This window comes from Octopus bimaculoides, chromosome 9 (genome assembly GCF_046866305.1).
Source record: "Octopus bimaculoides isolate indiv1 chromosome 9, ASM4686630v1, whole genome shotgun sequence".
Classification (NCBI taxonomy): Eukaryota; Metazoa; Mollusca; class Cephalopoda; order Octopoda; family Octopodidae; genus Octopus; species Octopus bimaculoides.
Window position 1 is genome coordinate 68,217,664 of NC_142936.1, and position 19,440 is coordinate 68,237,103.

At 46.4% G+C, this 19,440-nt stretch overlaps 1 protein-coding gene across 1 annotated transcript in view; it reads left to right on the forward strand.

Moving 5' to 3' along the window:
• Positions 1-19,440, forward strand: part of LOC106870039 (NAD-dependent protein lipoamidase sirtuin-4, mitochondrial) — a 168,370-nt gene that overhangs the window by 13,209 nt on the left and 135,721 nt on the right. Inside the window, exon 2 of the mRNA XM_052970728.2 lies at positions 1,964-2,107. Within this exon, the coding sequence (XP_052826688.1) occupies positions 1,964-2,107 (144 nt within the window). The remainder of the gene's footprint in view (positions 1-1,963; positions 2,108-19,440) is intronic.

Here is a 19,440-nt window from a genome sequence, read left to right on the forward strand (position 1 = left end):
CAGACTTTTTGGGGACTAAATGTAGTGGAGAAGACCAGTTACTGCTAGAAGGTCAAATTATTCCGAAGTCAAGCACCTGACTAAATTCTTCCTTCACAATTTTAAACTTGTCCATGGTGACACATTTGGATCAAAATGAAACAGAGGATCCCTTTGACAGGCCATATGCTACAAGCTGCTTCAGGGTAGACTAATTAACATTACTTGGGGAAGGTGTCATAAATGTGACTTGGAGGTGTCAAAATGGGACTAGATCCAGTGATCTGGTCACATTTAATCTCTAGCAATGCAGTGTTCCTGGTATTGAGTAGATGACTTAAAGTGCAAGAAAAGATAAATGTGTGTGCACATCCTTTCCAAAATGACTGTGATACCGACAGAAAGGTGAAGAATTCCTGCAAGTGCTGTAAAATCTCTTTCTCAAAATCCTCCAGCCTCAAGAATTCAAGCACAAACAGAACTTTGGAAACTCAAGCTTGTCCTTTAGGGTTTGTATTTTCTCATCAGTCATCTTACAGAACAATGCCAGCTTGAAGGATATCAAAGATACAAGAGAATTAGTTTCAGTATTACTGGTGTTTAGAGATAAAATATCCATAATACCATCTGCTAATTCCACGAACTGGTAAACAGAACTCTGTTCCCTTATGGTTGTTAAAATAGTTTGTACATTAGGTGGAAGGTAGAAAAAGAAAAGCTACCATAACATAGATTCTTTGAATGGGTTGTCTTCAGCCAAATCATGCATTCTTCTCAATAGTTGAGAAGATCAATTATCACCTAGGGTTTCCTTATGGAGGAGTTGATGGGAATTTCTTCTGCTTGAACATAAAAGTATGTCTCAAAATTTCTGCCTCCATACTTTGATATGACCGGTAGATTGAATGACTAGTAACCAAGTGCTTAACTTTGCTGCCAAAAACAGGTGGCAAAACACTGATTAGTAGATGGAACTGACATGTATCAGAGAATATCTTGTTAGCCACAAAGTTGGCTTCAAGCTTCAAAAGCCAAATCAAAGGGTCCCCTGTGTAAAGTGATGATATGAATGATTATGTTAAATTCGACGACTGGCCCCCATGCCGACGTCTCCTTCATTAGACACTAAACTCGGCTTGCGAAGACCTGTTGGGGCAAGCAAAAGCGAAATCGTGATAGCACTTGTACCAGTGGAGCGCTAACAGCACCGTTTGAGCACGATCATTGCCAGAGCAGCTGTTTGGCACGTAAATAGCACCATTTGAGTGTGATCGTTACCAGCATCGCCTTCCTGGCACGTGAAAAGACATTCGAGCAAGATTGTTGCCAGTGCCACTGGACTGGCTCCTGTGCAGGTTGCATGTAAAATACACCATTTTGAGCGAGGCCGTTGCCAGTACTGCCTGACTGGCCTTTGTGCCGGTGGCACGTAAAAGCACCCACTACACTCTCGGAGTGGTTGACGTTAGGAAGGGCATCCAGCTGTAGAAACTCTACCAAATCAGATTGGAGCCTGGTGTAGTCATCTGGTTTCACCAGTCCTCAGTCAAATTGTCTAACCCATGCTAGCATGGAAAGCGGACGTTAAACAATGATGATGATGATGTTGTTGTTTGCATTGTTAGACTGTCATTGTTTTCCAAGGAAATTGAAGGAATAAGAGAAGTTGCCATTATAGTGTCATTAAGAAATGAAAAATATGGAAAGACAAAAATACTGGCTGTTCATGAGCTGGGGAAAAAAAAAGATTTCTCAATGTTACTAGGAAGATTTAACTGCTATTTTGAGGAAAAATGAAAGAGTAGCTAATAGCCAATAGTGGTTTTCATCATTCCTCCACTGATCCAGCAGTTTGACATTTTGTGCCAGAGATGATATTTTTTGCTAATTCTAAGCATTTTACATTGAAAAATTTGATCAGATATAGTGAGTTGTTTTAGTAAACAGTTAAAATTAAATTTCATTTGCATGTTTTTTTTTTTAGGTTCCGCCATGTCCAAATTGTGGTGGTTTGTTGAAACCAGAGGTCGTGTTTTTTGGTGACAATGTAGAAAAGTCAAAGGTAGACTTTGTATATGACAAAGTCAGTGAAAGTGATGCATTATTAATACTCGGGACATCACTTCAGGTATGTTGTTTTAAGTCCTTTCATTTCAGCTTTCAGCTAATAATGTAAGATTGTTTTACACATCCAAGAAATAGGTGTTTGAGAAATGCATGTATGTATGTGTGTGTATGTGTGTAATAATGGCCAATATAAATGTTGGTTGGTTGACTGGTTTACATTGTATAGGGAGAAAGTAGAGAGAGAAATAGAGAGATGCAGAGAGCGAGTTAAAATAAGAGGTGCTAGGTGAGTGCACATACTATACTTGGTGACAGGTAATGAGTAAAGGAATACTATGTTGGCACTCCGTCGCTTACGTCGAGGGTTCCAGTTGCACCGATCAATGGAACAGCCTGCTCGTGAAATTAACGTGCAAGTGGCTGAGCACTCCACAGACACGTGTACCCTTAACGTAGTTCTCGGGGATATTCAGCGTGACACAGTGTGACAAGGCTGACCCTTTGAATTACAGGCACAGCAGAAACAGGAAGTAAGAGTGAGAGAAAGTTGTGGTGAAAGAATACAGCAGGGTTCGCCACCATCCCCTGCCGGAGCCTCGTGGAGCTTTAGGTGTTTTTGCTCAATAAACACTCACAACGCCCGGTCTGGGAATCGAAACCACGATCCTATGACTGCGAGTCTGCTGCCTTAACCACTGGGCCATTGCGCCTCCACAAAGGAACACTATATATAACTGTTATTTCCAGCAAGTTGAGTGCTGGAAATAAGTTTGTCAGTTGTATTCAATCAGCAAATTGTCATGCCTATGGGAAATGTGGAGGTTGCATGCCCCAGTGGTTACAGTAGCAGATTCGCTATCGTAGGATCACGGTTTCGATTCCCAGACCAGGCGTTGTGAGAGTTTATTGAGCGAAAACACCTTGAGCTCTACAAGGCTCCAGCAAGGAGTGGTGGCGAACCCTGCTGTACTCTTTCACCACAATTTTCTCTCACTCTTTCTTCCTGTTTCTCTTGTACCTGTATTTCAAAGGGGTCAGCCTTGTCGCACTATGTGTCATGCTGAATCTCCCCGAGAACTACTTTAAGGGTACACGTGTCTGTGGAGTGCTCAGCCACTTGCATGTTGATTTCATGAGCAGGCTGTGCTGTTGATTGGATTAACTGGAACTCTCGTCGTCGTAACCGACGGCATGTCACGACTATAGGAAATTATTGTTCTGCTTCACAAGTTTTCACTTTACAAGAGATCTCGAGGAACAAATTAACTCCTATATCAAGGCATTACCGTACATAAATTATAAAAGTGTATGTATAATTGTGTGTGTGTATGAAAATATATTTATTTATGTATGTATTATGTTTATGTGAGTATGTGTGTATATCTATCTAAGTAGTCTGCCAGGACCTACTCAAACTTGAAAACCCTTAGCGAACTTAAGAATAATCTGAAAAAATAATTGAAATCCATATGATCGGAGTTTAGCCATAGTTTGTTTGCCCTAATTGTTGGGAACCATGGGTGTCAGCTCTCTTGCCATGACATGGCAATGCCAACAACAGACAGAGGGATTATGTGTTGGGGGATTTCGATGGCCAGATGATGTGTTTAGGCGTTGTTAGTTTGCCATTAGTTGTTAAGAATCAAAGGCATAAGCTCTCTTACCACGACAAGGTCACGCCAACAAGAGAGTGGGACTTGGGTTTCAGAGGATTTCAGGGGCCAGATGATAATGAACATGAGGATGTGTTGGGTTGGAGAAAAGGGAGCAAGAAATGTGCAATAATATTGAGGGAAGGAAAGGGTGGGACAGAAAGGGCTTGGGTGTGGCAAGGAATAAAGTGATTTGAATGACAAAAGGAGAGGGCGTGGCAAGGATAAGGGCATGGGTAGGTCAGGGTGGTGGGTTAGTTGATGAATGTAATTAGATGTTAGGTAGACAGACATATTCATCAGCTTGCATTATAACCCCATTCCCAACAATTCTCCTCCCATTAATTTCACCTCATTCTCACTCACCCATGCCTATATCTGCATCTACAGTTAGTTGACAAGGTTGAACACATTTTGTTCCTCCCTCTCTCTCACACTCTCCTTTTCCATCAGCCCCACCTCTAGCGACGAAGTTGAGTTCCTTTTACTTTTCGCTCATTCCTCTCTCTCACGTACTTCTTCTCTATCAGCCCCGCCTCTATCTGCATCAACAGTTAGTGACGAAGGTGAGCTCCTTTCATTCCACATTCTTTCTCTCTCTCACACACATCTTCTCTATCAGCCCCGCCTCTATCTGCATCAACAGTTAGTGATGAAGGTGAGCTCCTTTCATTCCACATCCTTTCTCTCTCTCACACACATCTTCTCTATCAGCCCCGCCTCTATCTGCATCTACAGTTAGCGACGAAGGTGAGCTCCTTTCACTCCACATTCTTTCTCTCTCTCACGCACATCTTCTCTATCAGCCCCGCCTCTATCTGCATCTACAGTTAGCGACGAAGGTGAGCTCCTTTTACTCAACATTCTTTCTCTCTCTCATGCACATCTTCTCCATCAGCCCCGCTTCTATCTGCATCTACAGTTAGTGACGAAGGTGAGCTCCTTTTACTCAACATTCTTTCTCTCGCTCACACACATCTTCTCTATCTGCATCTACAGTTAGCGACGAAGGTGAGCTCCTTTCACTCCACATTCTTCCCCTCACCCACGCACATCTTCTCTATCAGCCCCGCCTCTATCTGCATCTACCGTTAGCGACGAAGGTGAGCTCCTTTCACTCAACATTCTTCCTCTCTCCCACGCACATCTTCTCTATCAGTCCCGCCTCTGTCTGCACCTACAGTTAAGGACGAAGGTGAGCTCCTTTCACTCAACATTCTTCCTCTCTCTCACGCACATCTTCTCTATCAGCCCCGCCTCTATGTGCATCTACAGTTAGCGACGAAAGTGAGCTCCTTTCACTCCAGATTCTTTCTCTCTCACACACACATCTTCTCTATCAGCCCCGCTTCTATCTACATCTACAGTTAGGGATGAAGGTGAGCTCCTTTTACTCTATAATTCTTTCTCTCTCTCATGCACATCTTCTCTCTCAGCCCAGCCTCTATCTGTATCTACAGTAAGTGACGAAGGTGAGCTCCTTTTACTCCACATTCTTTCTCTCTCTCACGCACATCTTCTCCATCAGCCCCGCCTCTATCTGCATCTACAGTTAGCGACGAAGATCAGCTCCTTTTACTCCACATTCTTTCTCTCTCTCACGCACATCTTCTCTATCAGCCCCGCCTCTATCTGCATCTACAGTTAGCGATGAAGGTGAGCTCCTTTTGCTCCAGATTCTTTCTCTCTCCCATGCACATCTTCTCTATCAGCCCCGCCTCTATCTGCATCTACAGTTAGCGATGAAAGTGAGCTCCTTTCACTCCAGATTCTTTCTCTCTCACACACACATCTTCTCTATCAGCCCCGCTTCTATCTGCATCTACAGTTAGCGATGAAGGTGAGCTCCTTTTACTCCATAATTCTTTCTCTCTCTCATGCACATCTTCTCTCTCAGCCCCGCCTCTATCTGCATCTACAGTTAACAACAAAGGTGAGCTCCTTTTACTCCAGATTTTTTCTCTCTCTCACGCACATCTTCTCCATCAGCCCCGCCTCTGTCTGCATCTACAGTTAGCGACGAAGGTGAGCTCCTTTTACTCCACATTCTTTCTCTCTCCCACGCACATCTTCTCTATCAGCCCCACCTCTATCTGCATCTACAGTTAGCGACGAAAGTGAGCTCCTTTCACTCCAGATTCTTTCTCTCTCACACACACATCTTCTCTATCAGCCCCGCTTCTATCTGCATCTACAGTTAGCGATGAAGGTGAGCTCCTTTTACGCCATAATTCTTTCTCTCTCTCATGCACATCTTCTCTCTCAGCCCCGCCTCTATCTGCATCTACAGTTAACGACAAAGGTGAGCTCCTTTTACTCCAGATTTTTTCTCTCTCTCACGCACATCTTCTCCATCAGCCCCGCCTCTATCTGCATCTACAGTTAACGACAAAGGTGAGCTCCTTTCACTCCACATTCTTCCCCTCACCCACACACATCTTCTCTATCTGCATCTACAGTTAGCGACGAAGGTGAGCTCCTTTCACTCCACATTCTTCCCCTCACCCACGCACATCTTCTCTATCAGCCCCGCCTCTATCTGCATCTACCATTAGCGACGAAGGTGAGCTCCTTTCACTCAACATTCTTCCTCTCTCCCACGCACATCTTCTCTATCAGTCCCGCCTCTGTCTGCACCTACAGTTAAGGACGAAGGTGAGCTCCTTTCACTCAACATTCTTCCTCTCTCTCACGCACATCTTCTCTATCAGCCCCGCCTCTATGTGCATCTACAGTTAGCGACGAAAGTGAGCTCCTTTCACTCCAGATTCTTTCTCTCTCACACACACATCTTCTCTATCAGCCCCGCTTCTATCTACATCTACAGTTAGGGATGAAGGTGAGCTCCTTTTACTCTATAATTCTTTCTCTCTCTCATGCACATCTTCTCTCTCAGCCCAGCCTCTATCTGTATCTACAGTAAGTGACGAAGGTGAGCTCCTTTTACTCCACATTCTTTCTCTCTCTCACGCACATCTTCTCCATCAGCCCCGCCTCTATCTGCATCTACAGTTAGCGACGAAAATCAGCTCCTTTTACTCCACATTCTTTCTCTCTCTCACGCACATCTTCTCTATCAGCCCCGCCTCTATCTGCATCTACAGTTAGCGATGAAGGTGAGCTCCTTTTGCTCCAGATTCTTTCTCTCTCCCATGCACATCTGCATCTACAGTTAGCGATGAAAGTGAGCTCCTTTCACTCCAGATTCTTTCTCTCTCACACACACATCTTCTCTATCAGCCCCGCTTCTATCTGCATCTACAGTTAGCGATGAAGGTGAGCTCCTTTTACTCCATAATTCTTTCTCTCTCTCATGCACATCTTCTCTCTCAGCCCCGCCTCTATCTGCATCTACAGTTAACAACAAAGGTGAGCTCCTTTTACTCCAGATTTTTTCTATCTCTCACGCACATCTTCTCCATCAGCCCCGCCTCTATCTGCATCTACAGTTAGCGACGAAGGTGAGCTCCTTTTACTCCACATTCTTTCTCTCTCCCACGCACATCTTCTCTATCAGCCCCGCCTCTATCTGCATCTACAGTTAGCGATGAAGGTGAGCTCCTTTTACTCAACATTCCATCCTCTCGCTCACGCACATCTTCTCTATCAGCCCCACCTCTATCTGCATCTACAGTTAGCGACGAAAGTGAGCTCCTTTCACTCCAGATTCTTTCTCTCTCACACACACATCTTCTCTATCAGCCCCGCTTCTATCTGCATCTACAGTTAGCGATGAAGGTGAGCTCCTTTTACTCCATAATTCTTTCTCTCTCTCATGCACATCTTCTCTCTCAGCCCCGCCTCTATCTGCATCTACAGTTAACGACAAAGGTGAGCTCCTTTTACTCCAGATTTTTTCTCTCTCTCACGCACATCTTCTCCATCAGCCCCGCCTCTATCTGCATCTACAGTTAACGACAAAGGTGAGCTCCTTTCACTCCACATTCTTCCTCTCTCTCACGCACATCTTCTCTATCAGCTCCGCCTGTATCTGCATCCTCAGCTAGCGACAAAGATGAGCTCCTTTTACTCAACATTCTTTCCCTCTCTCACGCACATCTTCTCTATCTGCATCTACAGTTAGCGACGAAGGTGAGCTCCTTTTACTCCACATTCTTCCTCTCTCCCACGCACATCTTCTCTATCAGCCCCGCCTCTATTTGCATCTACAGTTAGCGACGAAGGTGAGCTCCTTTTACTCCACATTCTTTCACTCTCTCACGCACATCGTCTCTATCAGCCCCGCCTCTATCTGCATCTACCATTAGGAATGTAGGTGTGCTCCTTTCACTCCACATTCTCCCTCTCTCTCACGCACTTCTTCTCCATCAGCCCCGCTTCTATCTGCATCTAGAGTTAGGGATGAAGGTGAGCTCCTTTTACTCCATAATTCTTTCTCTCTCTCATGCACATCTTCTCTCTCAGCCCAGCCTCTATCTGTATCTACAGTAAGTGACGAAGGTGAGCTCCTTTTACTCCACATTCTTTCTCTGTCTCACGCACATCTTCTCCATCAGCCCCGCCTCTATCTGCATCTACAGTTAGCGATGAAGATGAGCTCCTTTTACTCCACATTCTTTCTCTCTCTCACGCACATCTTCTCTATCAGCCCCGCCTCTATCTGCATCTACAGTTAGCGATGAAGGTGAGCTCCTTTTACTCCATAATTCTTTCTCTCTCTCATGCACATCTTCTCTCTCAGCCCCGCCTCTATCTGCATCTACAGTTAACAACAAAGGTGAGCTCCTTTTACTCCAGATTTTTTCTCTCTCTCACGCACATCTTCTCCATCAGCCCCGCCTCTATCTGCATCTACAGTTAGCGACGAAGGTGAGCTCCTTTTACTCCACATTCTTTCTCTCTCCCACGCACATCTTCTCTATCAGCCCCGCCTCTATCTGCATCTACAGTTAGCGATGAAGGTGAGCTCCTTTTACTCAACATTCCATCCTCTCGCTCACGCACATCTTCTCTATCAGCCCCACCTCTATCTGCATCTACAGTTAGCGACGAAAGTGAGCTCCTTTCACTCCAGATTCTTTCTCTCTCACACACACATCTTCTCTATCAGCCCCGCTTCTATCTGCATCTACAGTTAGCGATGAAGGTGAGCTCCTTTTACGCCATAATTCTTTCTCTCTCTCATGCACATCTTCTCTCTCAGCCCCGCCTCTATCTGCATCTACAGTTAACGACAAAGTTGAGCTCCTTTTACTCCAGATTTTTTCTCTCTCTCACGCACATCTTCTCCATCAGCCCCGCCTCTATCTGCATCTACAGTTAACGACAAAGGTGAGCTCCTTTCACTCCACATTCTTCCCCTCACCCACACACATCTTCTCTATCTGCATCTACAGTTAGCGACGAAGGTGAGCTCCTTTCACTCCACATTCTTCCCCTCACCCACGCACATCTTCTCTATCAGCCCCGCCTCTATCTGCATCTACCATTAGCGACGAAGGTGAGCTCCTTTCACTCAACATTCTTCCTCTCTCCCACGCACATCTTCTCTATCAGTCCCGCCTCTGTCTGCACCTACAGTTAAGGACGAAGGTGAGCTCCTTTCACTCAACATTCTTCCTCTCTCTCACGCACATCTTCTCTATCAGCCCCGCCTCTATGTGCATCTACAGTTAGCGACGAAAGTGAGCTCCTTTCACTCCAGATTCTTTCTCTCTCACACACACATCTTCTCTATCAGCCCCGCTTCTATCTACATCTACAGTTAGGGATGAAGGTGAGCTCCTTTTACTCTATAATTCTTTCTCTCTCTCATGCACATCTTCTCTCTCAGCCCAGCCTCTATCTGTATCTACAGTAAGTGACGAAGGTGAGCTCCTTTTACTCCACATTCTTTCTCTCTCTCACGCACATCTTCTCCATCAGCCCCGCCTCTATCTGCATCTACAGTTAGCGACGAAAATCAGCTCCTTTTACTCCACATTCTTTCTCTCTCTCACGCACATCTTCTCTATCAGCCCCGCCTCTATCTGCATCTACAGTTAGCGATGAAGGTGAGCTCCTTTTGCTCCAGATTCTTTCTCTCTCCCATGCACATCTTCTCTATCAGCCCCGCCTCTATCTGCATCTACAGTTAGCGATGAAAGTGAGCTCCTTTCACTCCAGATTCTTTCTCTCTCACACACACATCTTCTCTATCAGCCCCGCTTCTATCTGCATCTACAGTTAGCGATGAAGGTGAGCTCCTTTTACTCCATAATTCTTTCTCTCTCTCATGCACATCTTCTCTCTCAGCCCCGCCTCTATCTGCATCTACAGTTAACAACAAAGGTGAGCTCCTTTTACTCCAGATTTTTTCTATCTCTCACGCACATCTTCTCCATCAGCCCCGCCTCTATCTGCATCTACAGTTAGCGACGAAGGTGAGCTCCTTTTACTCCACATTCTTTCTCTCTCCCACGCACATCTTCTCTATCAGCCCCGCCTCTATCTGCATCTACAGTTAGCGATGAAGGTGAGCTCCTTTTACTCAACATTCCATCCTCTCGCTCACGCACATCTTCTCTATCAGCCCCACCTCTATCTGCATCTACAGTTAGCGACGAAAGTGAGCTCCTTTCACTCCAGATTCTTTCTCTCTCACACACACATCTTCTCTATCAGCCCCGCTTCTATCTGCATCTACAGTTAGCGATGAAGGTGAGCTCCTTTTACTCCATAATTCTTTCTCTCTCTCATGCACATCTTCTCTCTCAGCCCCGCCTCTATCTGCATCTACAGTTAACGACAAAGGTGAGCACCTTTTACTCCAGATTTTTTCTCTCTCTCACGCACATCTTCTCCATCAGCCCCGCCTCTATCTGCATCTACAGTTAACGACAAAGGTGAGCTCCTTTCACTCCACATTCTTCCTCTCTCTCACGCACATCTTCTCTATCAGCTCCGCCTGTATCTGCATCCTCAGCTAGCGACAAAGATGAGCTCCTTTTACTCAACATTCTTTCCCTCTCTCACGCACATCTTCTCTATCTGCATCTACAGTTAGCGACGAAGGTGAGCTCCTTTTACTCCACATTCTTCCTCTCTCCCACGCACATCTTCTCTATCAGCCCCGCCTCTATTTGCATCTACAGTTAGCAACGAAGGTGAGCTCCTTTTACTCCACATTCTTTCACTCTCTCACGCACATCGTCTCTATCAGCCCCGCCTCTATCTGCATCTACCGTTAGGAATGTAGGTGTGCTCCTTTCACTCCACATTCTCCCTCTCTCTCACGCACTTCTTCTCCATCAGCCCCGCTTCTATCTGCATCTAGAGTTAGGGATGAAGGTGAGCTCCTTTTACTCCATAATTCTTTCTCTCTCTCATGCACATCTTCTCTCTCAGCCCAGCCTCTATCTGTATCTACAGTAAGTGACGAAGGTGAGCTCCTTTTACTCCACATTCTTTCTCTGTCTCACGCACATCTTCTCCATCAGCCCCGCCTCTATCTGCATCTACAGTTAGCGATGAAGATGAGCTCCTTTTACTCCACATTCTTTCTCTCTCTCACGCACATCTTCTCTATCAGCCCCGCCTCTATCTGCATCTACAGTTAGCGATGAAGGTGAGCTCCTTTTACTCCAGATTCTTTCTCTCTCCCATGCACATCTTCTCTATCAGCCCCGCCTCTATCTGCATCTACAGTTAGCGATGAAGGTGAGCTCCTTTTACTCAACATTCCATCCTCTCGCTCACGCACATCTTCTCTATCAGCCCCACCTCTATCTGCATCAACAGTTAGTGACGAAGGTGAGCTCCTTTCATTCCACATTCTTTCTCTCTCTCACACACATCTTCTCTATCAGCCCCGCCTCTATCTGCATCAACAGTTAGTGATGAAGGTGAGCTCCTTTCATTCCACATCCTTTCTCTCTCTCACACACATCTTCTCTATCAGCCCCGCCTCTATCTGCATCTACAGTTAGCGACGAAGGTGAGCTCCTTTCACTCCACATTCTTTCTCTCTCTCACGCACATCTTCTCTATCAGCCCCGCCTCTATCTGCATCTACAGTTAGCGACGAAGGTGAGCTCCTTTTACTCAACATTCTTTCTCTCTCTCATGCACATCTTCTCCATCAGCCCCGCTTCTATCTGCATCTACAGTTAGTGACGAAGGTGAGCTCCTTTTACTCAACATTCTTTCTCTCGCTCACACACATCTTCTCTATCTGCATCTACAGTTAGCGACGAAGGTGAGCTCCTTTCACTCCACATTCTTCCCCTCACCCACGCACATCTTCTCTATCAGCCCCGCCTCTATCTGCATCTACCATTAGCGACGAAGGTGAGCTCCTTTCACTCAACATTCTTCCTCTCTCCCACGCACATCTTCTCTATCAGTCCCGCCTCTGTCTGCACCTACAGTTAAGGACGAAGGTGAGCTCCTTTCACTCAACATTCTTCCTCTCTCTCATGCACATCTTCTCTATCAGCCCCGCCTCTATGTGCATCTACAGTTAGCGACGAAAGTGAGCTCCTTTCACTCCAGATTCTTTCTCTCTCACACACACATCTTCTCTATCAGCCCCGCTTCTATCTACATCTACAGTTAGGGATGAAGGTGAGCTCCTTTTACTCTATAATTCTTTCTCTCTCTCATGCACATCTTCTCTCTCAGCCCAGCCTCTATCTGTATCTACAGTAAGTGACGAAGGTGAGCTCCTTTTACTCCACATTCTTTCTCTCTCTCACGCACATCTTCTCCATCAGCCCCGCCTCTATCTGCATCTACAGTTAGCGACGAAGATCAGCTCCTTTTACTCCACATTCTTTCTCTCTCTCACGCACATCTTCTCTATCAGCCCCGCCTCTATCTGCATCTACAGTTAGCGATGAAGGTGAGCTCCTTTTGCTCCAGATTCTTTCTCTCTCCCATGCACATCTTCTCTATCAGCCCCGCCTCTATCTGCATCTACAGTTAGCGATGAAAGTGAGCTCCTTTCACTCCAGATTCTTTCTCTCTCACACACACATCTTCTCTATCAGCCCCGCTTCTATCTGCATCTACAATTAGCGATGAAGGTGAGCTCCTTTTACTCCATAATTCTTTCTCTCTCTCATGCACATCTTCTCTCTCAGCCCCGCCTCTATCTGCATCTACAGTTAACAACAAAGGTGAGCTCCTTTTACTCCAGATTTTTTCTCTCTCTCACGCACATCTTCTCCATCAGCCCCGCCTCTATCTGCATCTACAGTTAGCGACGAAGGTGAGCTCCTTTTACTCCACATTCTTTCTCTCTCCCACGCACATCTTCTCTATCAGCCCCGCCTCTATCTGCATCTACAGTTAGCGATGAAGGTGAGCTCCTTTTACTCAACATTCCATCCTCTCGCTCACGCACATCTTCTCTATCAGCCCCACCTCTATCTGCATCTACAGTTAGCGACGAAAGTGAGCTCCTTTCACTCCAGATTCTTTCTCTCTCACACACACATCTTCTCTATCAGCCCCGCTTCTATCTGCATCTACAGTTAGCGTTGAAGGTGAGCTCCTTTTACGCCATAATTCTTTCTCTCTCTCATGCACATCTTCTCTCTCAGCCCCGCCTCTATCTGCATCTACAGTTAACGACAAAGGTGAGCTCCTTTTACTCCAGATTTTTTCTCTCTCTCACGCACATCTTCTCCATCAGCCCCGCCTCTATCTGCATCTACAGTTAACGACAAAGGTGAGCTCCTTTCACTCCACATTCTTCCCCTCACCCACACACATCTTCTCTATCTGCATCTACAGTTAGCGACGAAGGTGAGCTCCTTTCACTCCACATTCTTCCCCTCACCCACGCACATCTTCTCTATCAGCCCCGCCTCTATCTGCATCTACCATTAGCGACGAAGGTGAGCTCCTTTCACTCCACATTCTTCCCCTCACCCACGCACATCTTCTCTATCAGCCCCGCCTCTATCTGCATCTACCATTAGCGACGAAGGTGAGCTCCTTTCACTCAACATTCTTCCCCTCACCCACGCACATCTTCTCTATCTGCATCTACCGTTAGCGACGAAGGTGAGCTCCTTTTACTCCACGTTCTTTCTCTCTCTCATGCACATCTTCTCTATCAGCCCAGTCTCTATCTGCATCTACAGTTAGCGACGAAGGTGAGCTCCTTTCACTCCACATTCTTCCCCTCACCCACGCACATCTTCTCTATCAGCCCCGCCTCTATCTGCATCTACAGTTAACAACGAAAGTGAGCTCCTTTCACTCCACATTCTTCCCCTCACCCACGCACATCTTCTCTATCAGCCCCGCCTCTATTTACATCTACCGTTAGCGATGAAAGTGAGCTCCTTCCACTCCACATTCTTTCTCTCTCACACACACATCTTCTCTATCAGCCCCGCCTCTATCTGCATCCACAGTTAGCGACGAAGGTGAGCTCCTTTCACTCCACATTCTTCCCCTCACCCACGCACATCATCTCTATCAGCCCCGTCTCTATCTGCATCTACCATTAGCGACGAAGGTGAGCTCCTTTCACTCAACATTCTTCCTCTCTCCCACGCACATCTTCTCTATCAGCCCCGCCTCTATCTGCATCTACAGTTAGCGATGAAGGTGAGCTCCTTTCACTCAACATTCTTCCTCTCTCTCACGCACATCTTCTCTATCAGTCCCGCCTCTGTCTGCACCTACAGTTAAGGACGAAGGTGAGCTCCTTTCACTCAACATTCTTCCTCTCTCTCACGCACATCTTCTCTATCAGCCCCGCCTCTATGTGCATCTACAGTTAGCAACGAAAGTGAGCTCCTTTCACTCCAGATTCTTTCTCTCTCACACACACATCTTCTCTATCAGCCCCGCTTCTATCTGCATCTACAGTTAGGGATGAAGGTGAGCTCCTTTTACTCCATAATTCTTTCTCTCTCTCATGCACATCTTCTCTCTCAGCCCAGCCTCTATCTGTATCTACAGTAAGTGACGAAGGTGAGCTCCTTTTACTCCACATTCTTTCTCTCTCTCACGCACATCTTCTCCATCAGCCCCGCCTCTATCTGCATCTACAGTTAGCGACGAAGATGAGCTCCTTTTACTCCACATTCTTTCTCTCTCTCACGCACATCTTCTCTATCAGCCCCGCCTCTATCTGCATCTACAGTTAGCGATGAAGGTGAGCTCCTTTTGCTCCAGATTCTTTCTCTCTCCCATGCACATCTTCTCTATCAGCGCCGCCTCTATCTGCATCTACAGTTAGCGATGAAGGTGAGCTCCTTTTACTCAACATTCCATCCTCTCGCTCACGCACATCTTCTCTATCAGCCCCACCTCTATCTGCATCTACAGTTAGCGACGAAAGTGAGCTCCTTTCACTCCAGATTCTTTCTCTCTCACACACACATCTTCTCTATCAGCCCCGCTTCTATCTGCATCTACAGTTAGCGATGAAGGTGAGCTCCTTTTACTCCATAATTCTTTCTCTCTCTCATGCACATCTTCTCTCTCAGCCCCGCCTCTATCTGCATCTACAGTTAACAACAAAGGTGAGCTCCTTTTACTCCAGATTTTTTCTCTCTCTCACGCACATCTTCTCCATCAGCCCCGCCTCTATCTGCATCTACAGTTAGCGACGAAGGTGAGCTCCTTTTACTCCACATTCTTTCTCTCTCCCACGCACATCTTCTCTATCAGCCCCGCCTCTATCTGCATCTACAGTTAGCGATGAAGGTGAGCTCCTTTTACTCAACATTCCATCCTCTCGCTCACGCACATCTTCTCTATCAGCCCCACCTCTATCTGCATCTACTGTTAGCGACGAAAGTGAGCTCCTTTCACTCCAGATTCTTTCTCTCTCACACACACATCTTCTCTATCAGCCCCGCTTCTATCTGCATCTACAGTTAGCGATGAAGGTGAGCTCCTTTTACTCCATAATTCTTTCTCTCTCTCATGCACATCTTCTCTCTCAGCCCCGCCTCTATCTGCATCTACAGTTAACGACAAAGGTGAGCTCCTTTTACTCCAGATTTTTTCTCTCTCTCACGCACATCTTCTCCATCAGCCCCGCCTCTATCTGCATCTACAGTTAACGACAAAGGTGAGCTCCTTTCACTTCACATTCTTCCTCTCTCTCACGCACATCTTCTCTATCAGCTCCGCCTGTATCTGCATCCTCAGCTAGCGACAAAGATGAGCTCCTTTTACTCAACATTCTTTCCCTCTCTCACGCACATCTTCTCTATCAGCCCCGCCTCTATCTGCATCTACAGTTAGCGACGAAGGTGAGCTCCTTTTACTCCACATTCTTCCTCTCTCCCACGCACATCTTCTCTATCAGCCCCGCCTCTATCTGCATCTACAGTTAGCGACGAAGGTGAGCTCCTTTTACTCCACATTCTTTCACTCTCTCACGCACATCTTCTCTATCAGCCCCGCCTCTATCTGCATCTACCGTTAGGAATGTAGGTGTTCTCCTTTCACTCCACATTCTTTCTCTCTCACGCACATCTTCTCTATCAGCCCCGCCTCTATGTGCATCTACGGTTAGCAACGAAGGTGAGCTCCTTTCACTCAACATTCTTCCTCTCTCTCACGCACATCTTCTCTATCAGCCCCGCCTCTATCTGCATCTACAGTTAACAACGAAAGTGAGCTCCTTTTACTCAACATTCTTTCCCTCTCTCACGCACATCTTCTCTATCAGCCCCGCCTGTATCTTCATCTACAGTTAGCGACGAAAGTGAGCTCCTTTTACTCCACATTCTTTCTCTCTCTCACGCACATCATCTCTATCAGCCCCGCCTCTATCTGCATCTACAGTTGGCGATGAAGGTGAGCTCCTTTTACTCAACATTCCATCCTCTCTCTCACGCACATCTACTCTATCAGCCCCGCCTCTATCTGCATCTACAATTAGCGACGAAGGTGAGCTCCTTTTACTCTACATTCTTTCCGTCTCTCACGCACATCATCTCTATCAGCCCCGTCTCTATCTGCATCTACACTTAACGACGAAGCTGAGATCCTTTCACTCCACATTCTTCCTCTCTCTCACGCACATCTTCTCTATCAGATCCGCCTGTATCTGCATCTACAGTTAACGACGAAGGTGAGCTCCTTTTACTCAACATTCCATCCTCTCTCTCACGCACATCTTCTGTATCAGATCCGCCTGTATCTGCATCTACAGTTAGCGACAAAGATGAGCTCCTTTTACTCTACATTCTTTCCGTCTCTCACGCACATCATCTCTATCAGCCCCGTCTCTATCTGCATCTACACTTAACGACGAAGCTGAGATCCTTTCACTCCACATTCTTCCTCTCTCTCACGCACATCTTCTCTATCAGCCCCACCTCTATCTCCATCTACAGTTAGCGACGAAGGTGAGCTCCTTTTACTCCACATTCTTACTCTCTCTCACGCACATCTTCTCTATCAGCCCCGCTTCTATCTGCATGTACAGTTAGTGACGAAGGTGAGCTCCTTTCACTCCACATTCGTTCCCTCTCTCACGCACATCTTCTCTATCAGCCCCGCCTCTATCTGCATCTACAGTTAGCGATGAAGGTGAGCTCCTTTCACTCCACATTCTTTCTCTCTCTCACGCACATCTTCTCTATCAGCCCCAACTCTATCTGCATCTACAGTTAGCGACGAAGGTGAGCTCCTTTCACTCCACATTCTTCCTCTCTCTCACGCACATCTCTATCAGCCCCGCCTCTATCTGCATCTACAGTAAGTAACGAAGGTGAGCTCCTTTTACTCCACATTCTTTCTCTCTCTCACGCACATCTTCTCTATCTGCATCTACCATTAGCGACGAAGGAGAGCTCCTTTCACTCCACATTCGTTCCCTCTCTCACGTACATCTTCTCTATCAGCCCCGCCTCTATCTGCATCTACAGTTAGCGATGAAGGTGAGCTCTTTTTACTCAACGTTCCATCCTTTCGCTCATGCACATCTTCTCTATCTGCATCTACAGTTAGCGATGAAGGTGACCTCCTTTTACTCAACATTCTTTCTCTCTCTCACGCACATCTTCTCTATCAGCCTACACCTCTATCTTCAACTATAGTTAGCGACGAACGTGAGCTCCTTTTACTCCACATTCTTTCTCTCTCTTACGCACATCATCTCTATCAGCCCCGCCCCTATCTGCATCTACCGTTAGCGACGAAAGTGAGCTCCTTTTACTCCACATTCTTTCTCTCTCACACACACATCTTCTCTCTCAGCCCCGCCTCTATCTGCATCTACAGTTAGCGACGAAGGTGAGCTCCTTTTACTCAACATTCTTTCTCTCGCTCACACACATCTACATTCTTTCTCTCTCTCACGCACATCTCTATCAGCCCCGCCTCTATCTGCATCTACAGTTAGCGACGAAGGTGATCTCCTTTTACTCCACATTCTTCCTCTCTCCCACACACATCTTCTCTATCAGCCCCGCCTCTATCTGCATCTACAGTTAGCGATGAAGGTGAGCTCCTTTTACTCAACATTCCATCCTCTCTCTCACGCACATCTACTCTATCAGCCCCGCCTCTATCTGCATCTACAATTAGATACGAAGGTGAGCTCCTTTCACTCCACATTATTCCTCTCTCTCACGCACATCATCTCTATCAGCCCCGCCTCTATCTGCATCTACAGTTAACAACGAAAGTGAGCTCCTTTTACTCAACATTCTTTCCCTCTCTCACGCACATCTTCTCTATCAACCTACACCTCTATCTTCAACTACAGTTAGCGACGAAAGTGAGCTCCTTTCACTCCACATTTTTCCTCTCTCACGCACATCTTCTCTATCAGCCCCGCCTGTATCTGCATCTACATTTAGCGACGAAGGTGAGCTCCTTTTGCTCAACATTCTTTCCGTCTCTCACGCACATCATCTCTATCAGCCCCGCCTCTATCTGCATCTACAGTTAACGACGAAGCTGAGCTCCTTTCACTCCACATTCTTCCTCTCTCTCACGCACATCTTCTCTATCAGCCCCGCCTTTATCTCCATCTACAGTTAACGACGAAGGTGGGTTCCTTTCACTCCACATTCTTCCTCTCTCTCACGCACATCTTCTCTATCAGCCTCTATCTCCATCTACAGTTAGCGACGAAGGTGAGATCCTTTTACTCAACATTCCTTCCTCACTCTCATGCACATCTTCTCTATCAGCCCTGCCTCTATCTGCATCTCAAGTTAGCAACGAAGGTGAGCTCCTTTCACTCCACATTCTTCCTGTCTCTCACGCACATCTTCTCTATCAGCCCCGCCTCTATCTGCATCTACATTTAGTGACGAAGGTGAGCTCCTGTCACTCCACATTCTTCCTCTCTCTCACGCACATCTTCTATATCAGCCCCGCCTCTACCTGCATCTACAGTTAGCAACGAAGGTGAGTTCCTTTTACTCCACATTTTTTCTCTCTCTCACGCACATCTTCTCTATCAGCCCCGCCTCTATCTGCATGTACAGTTAACGACGAAGGTGAGCTCCTTTCACTCCACATTCTTCGTCTCTCTCACGCACATCTTCTCCATCAGCCCCGCTTCTATCTGCATCTACAGTTAGGGATGAAGGTGAGCTCCTTTTACTCCACATTTTTTCTCTCTCTCAAGCACATCTTCTCTATCAGCCCCGCCTCTATCTGCATCTACGGTTAGCAACGAAGGTGAGCTCCTTTCACTCAACATTCTTCCTCTCTCTCACGCACATCTTCTCTATCAGGCCCGCCTCTATCTGCATCTACAGTTAGTGACGAAGTTGAGCTCCTTTTACTCAACATTCTTTCTCTC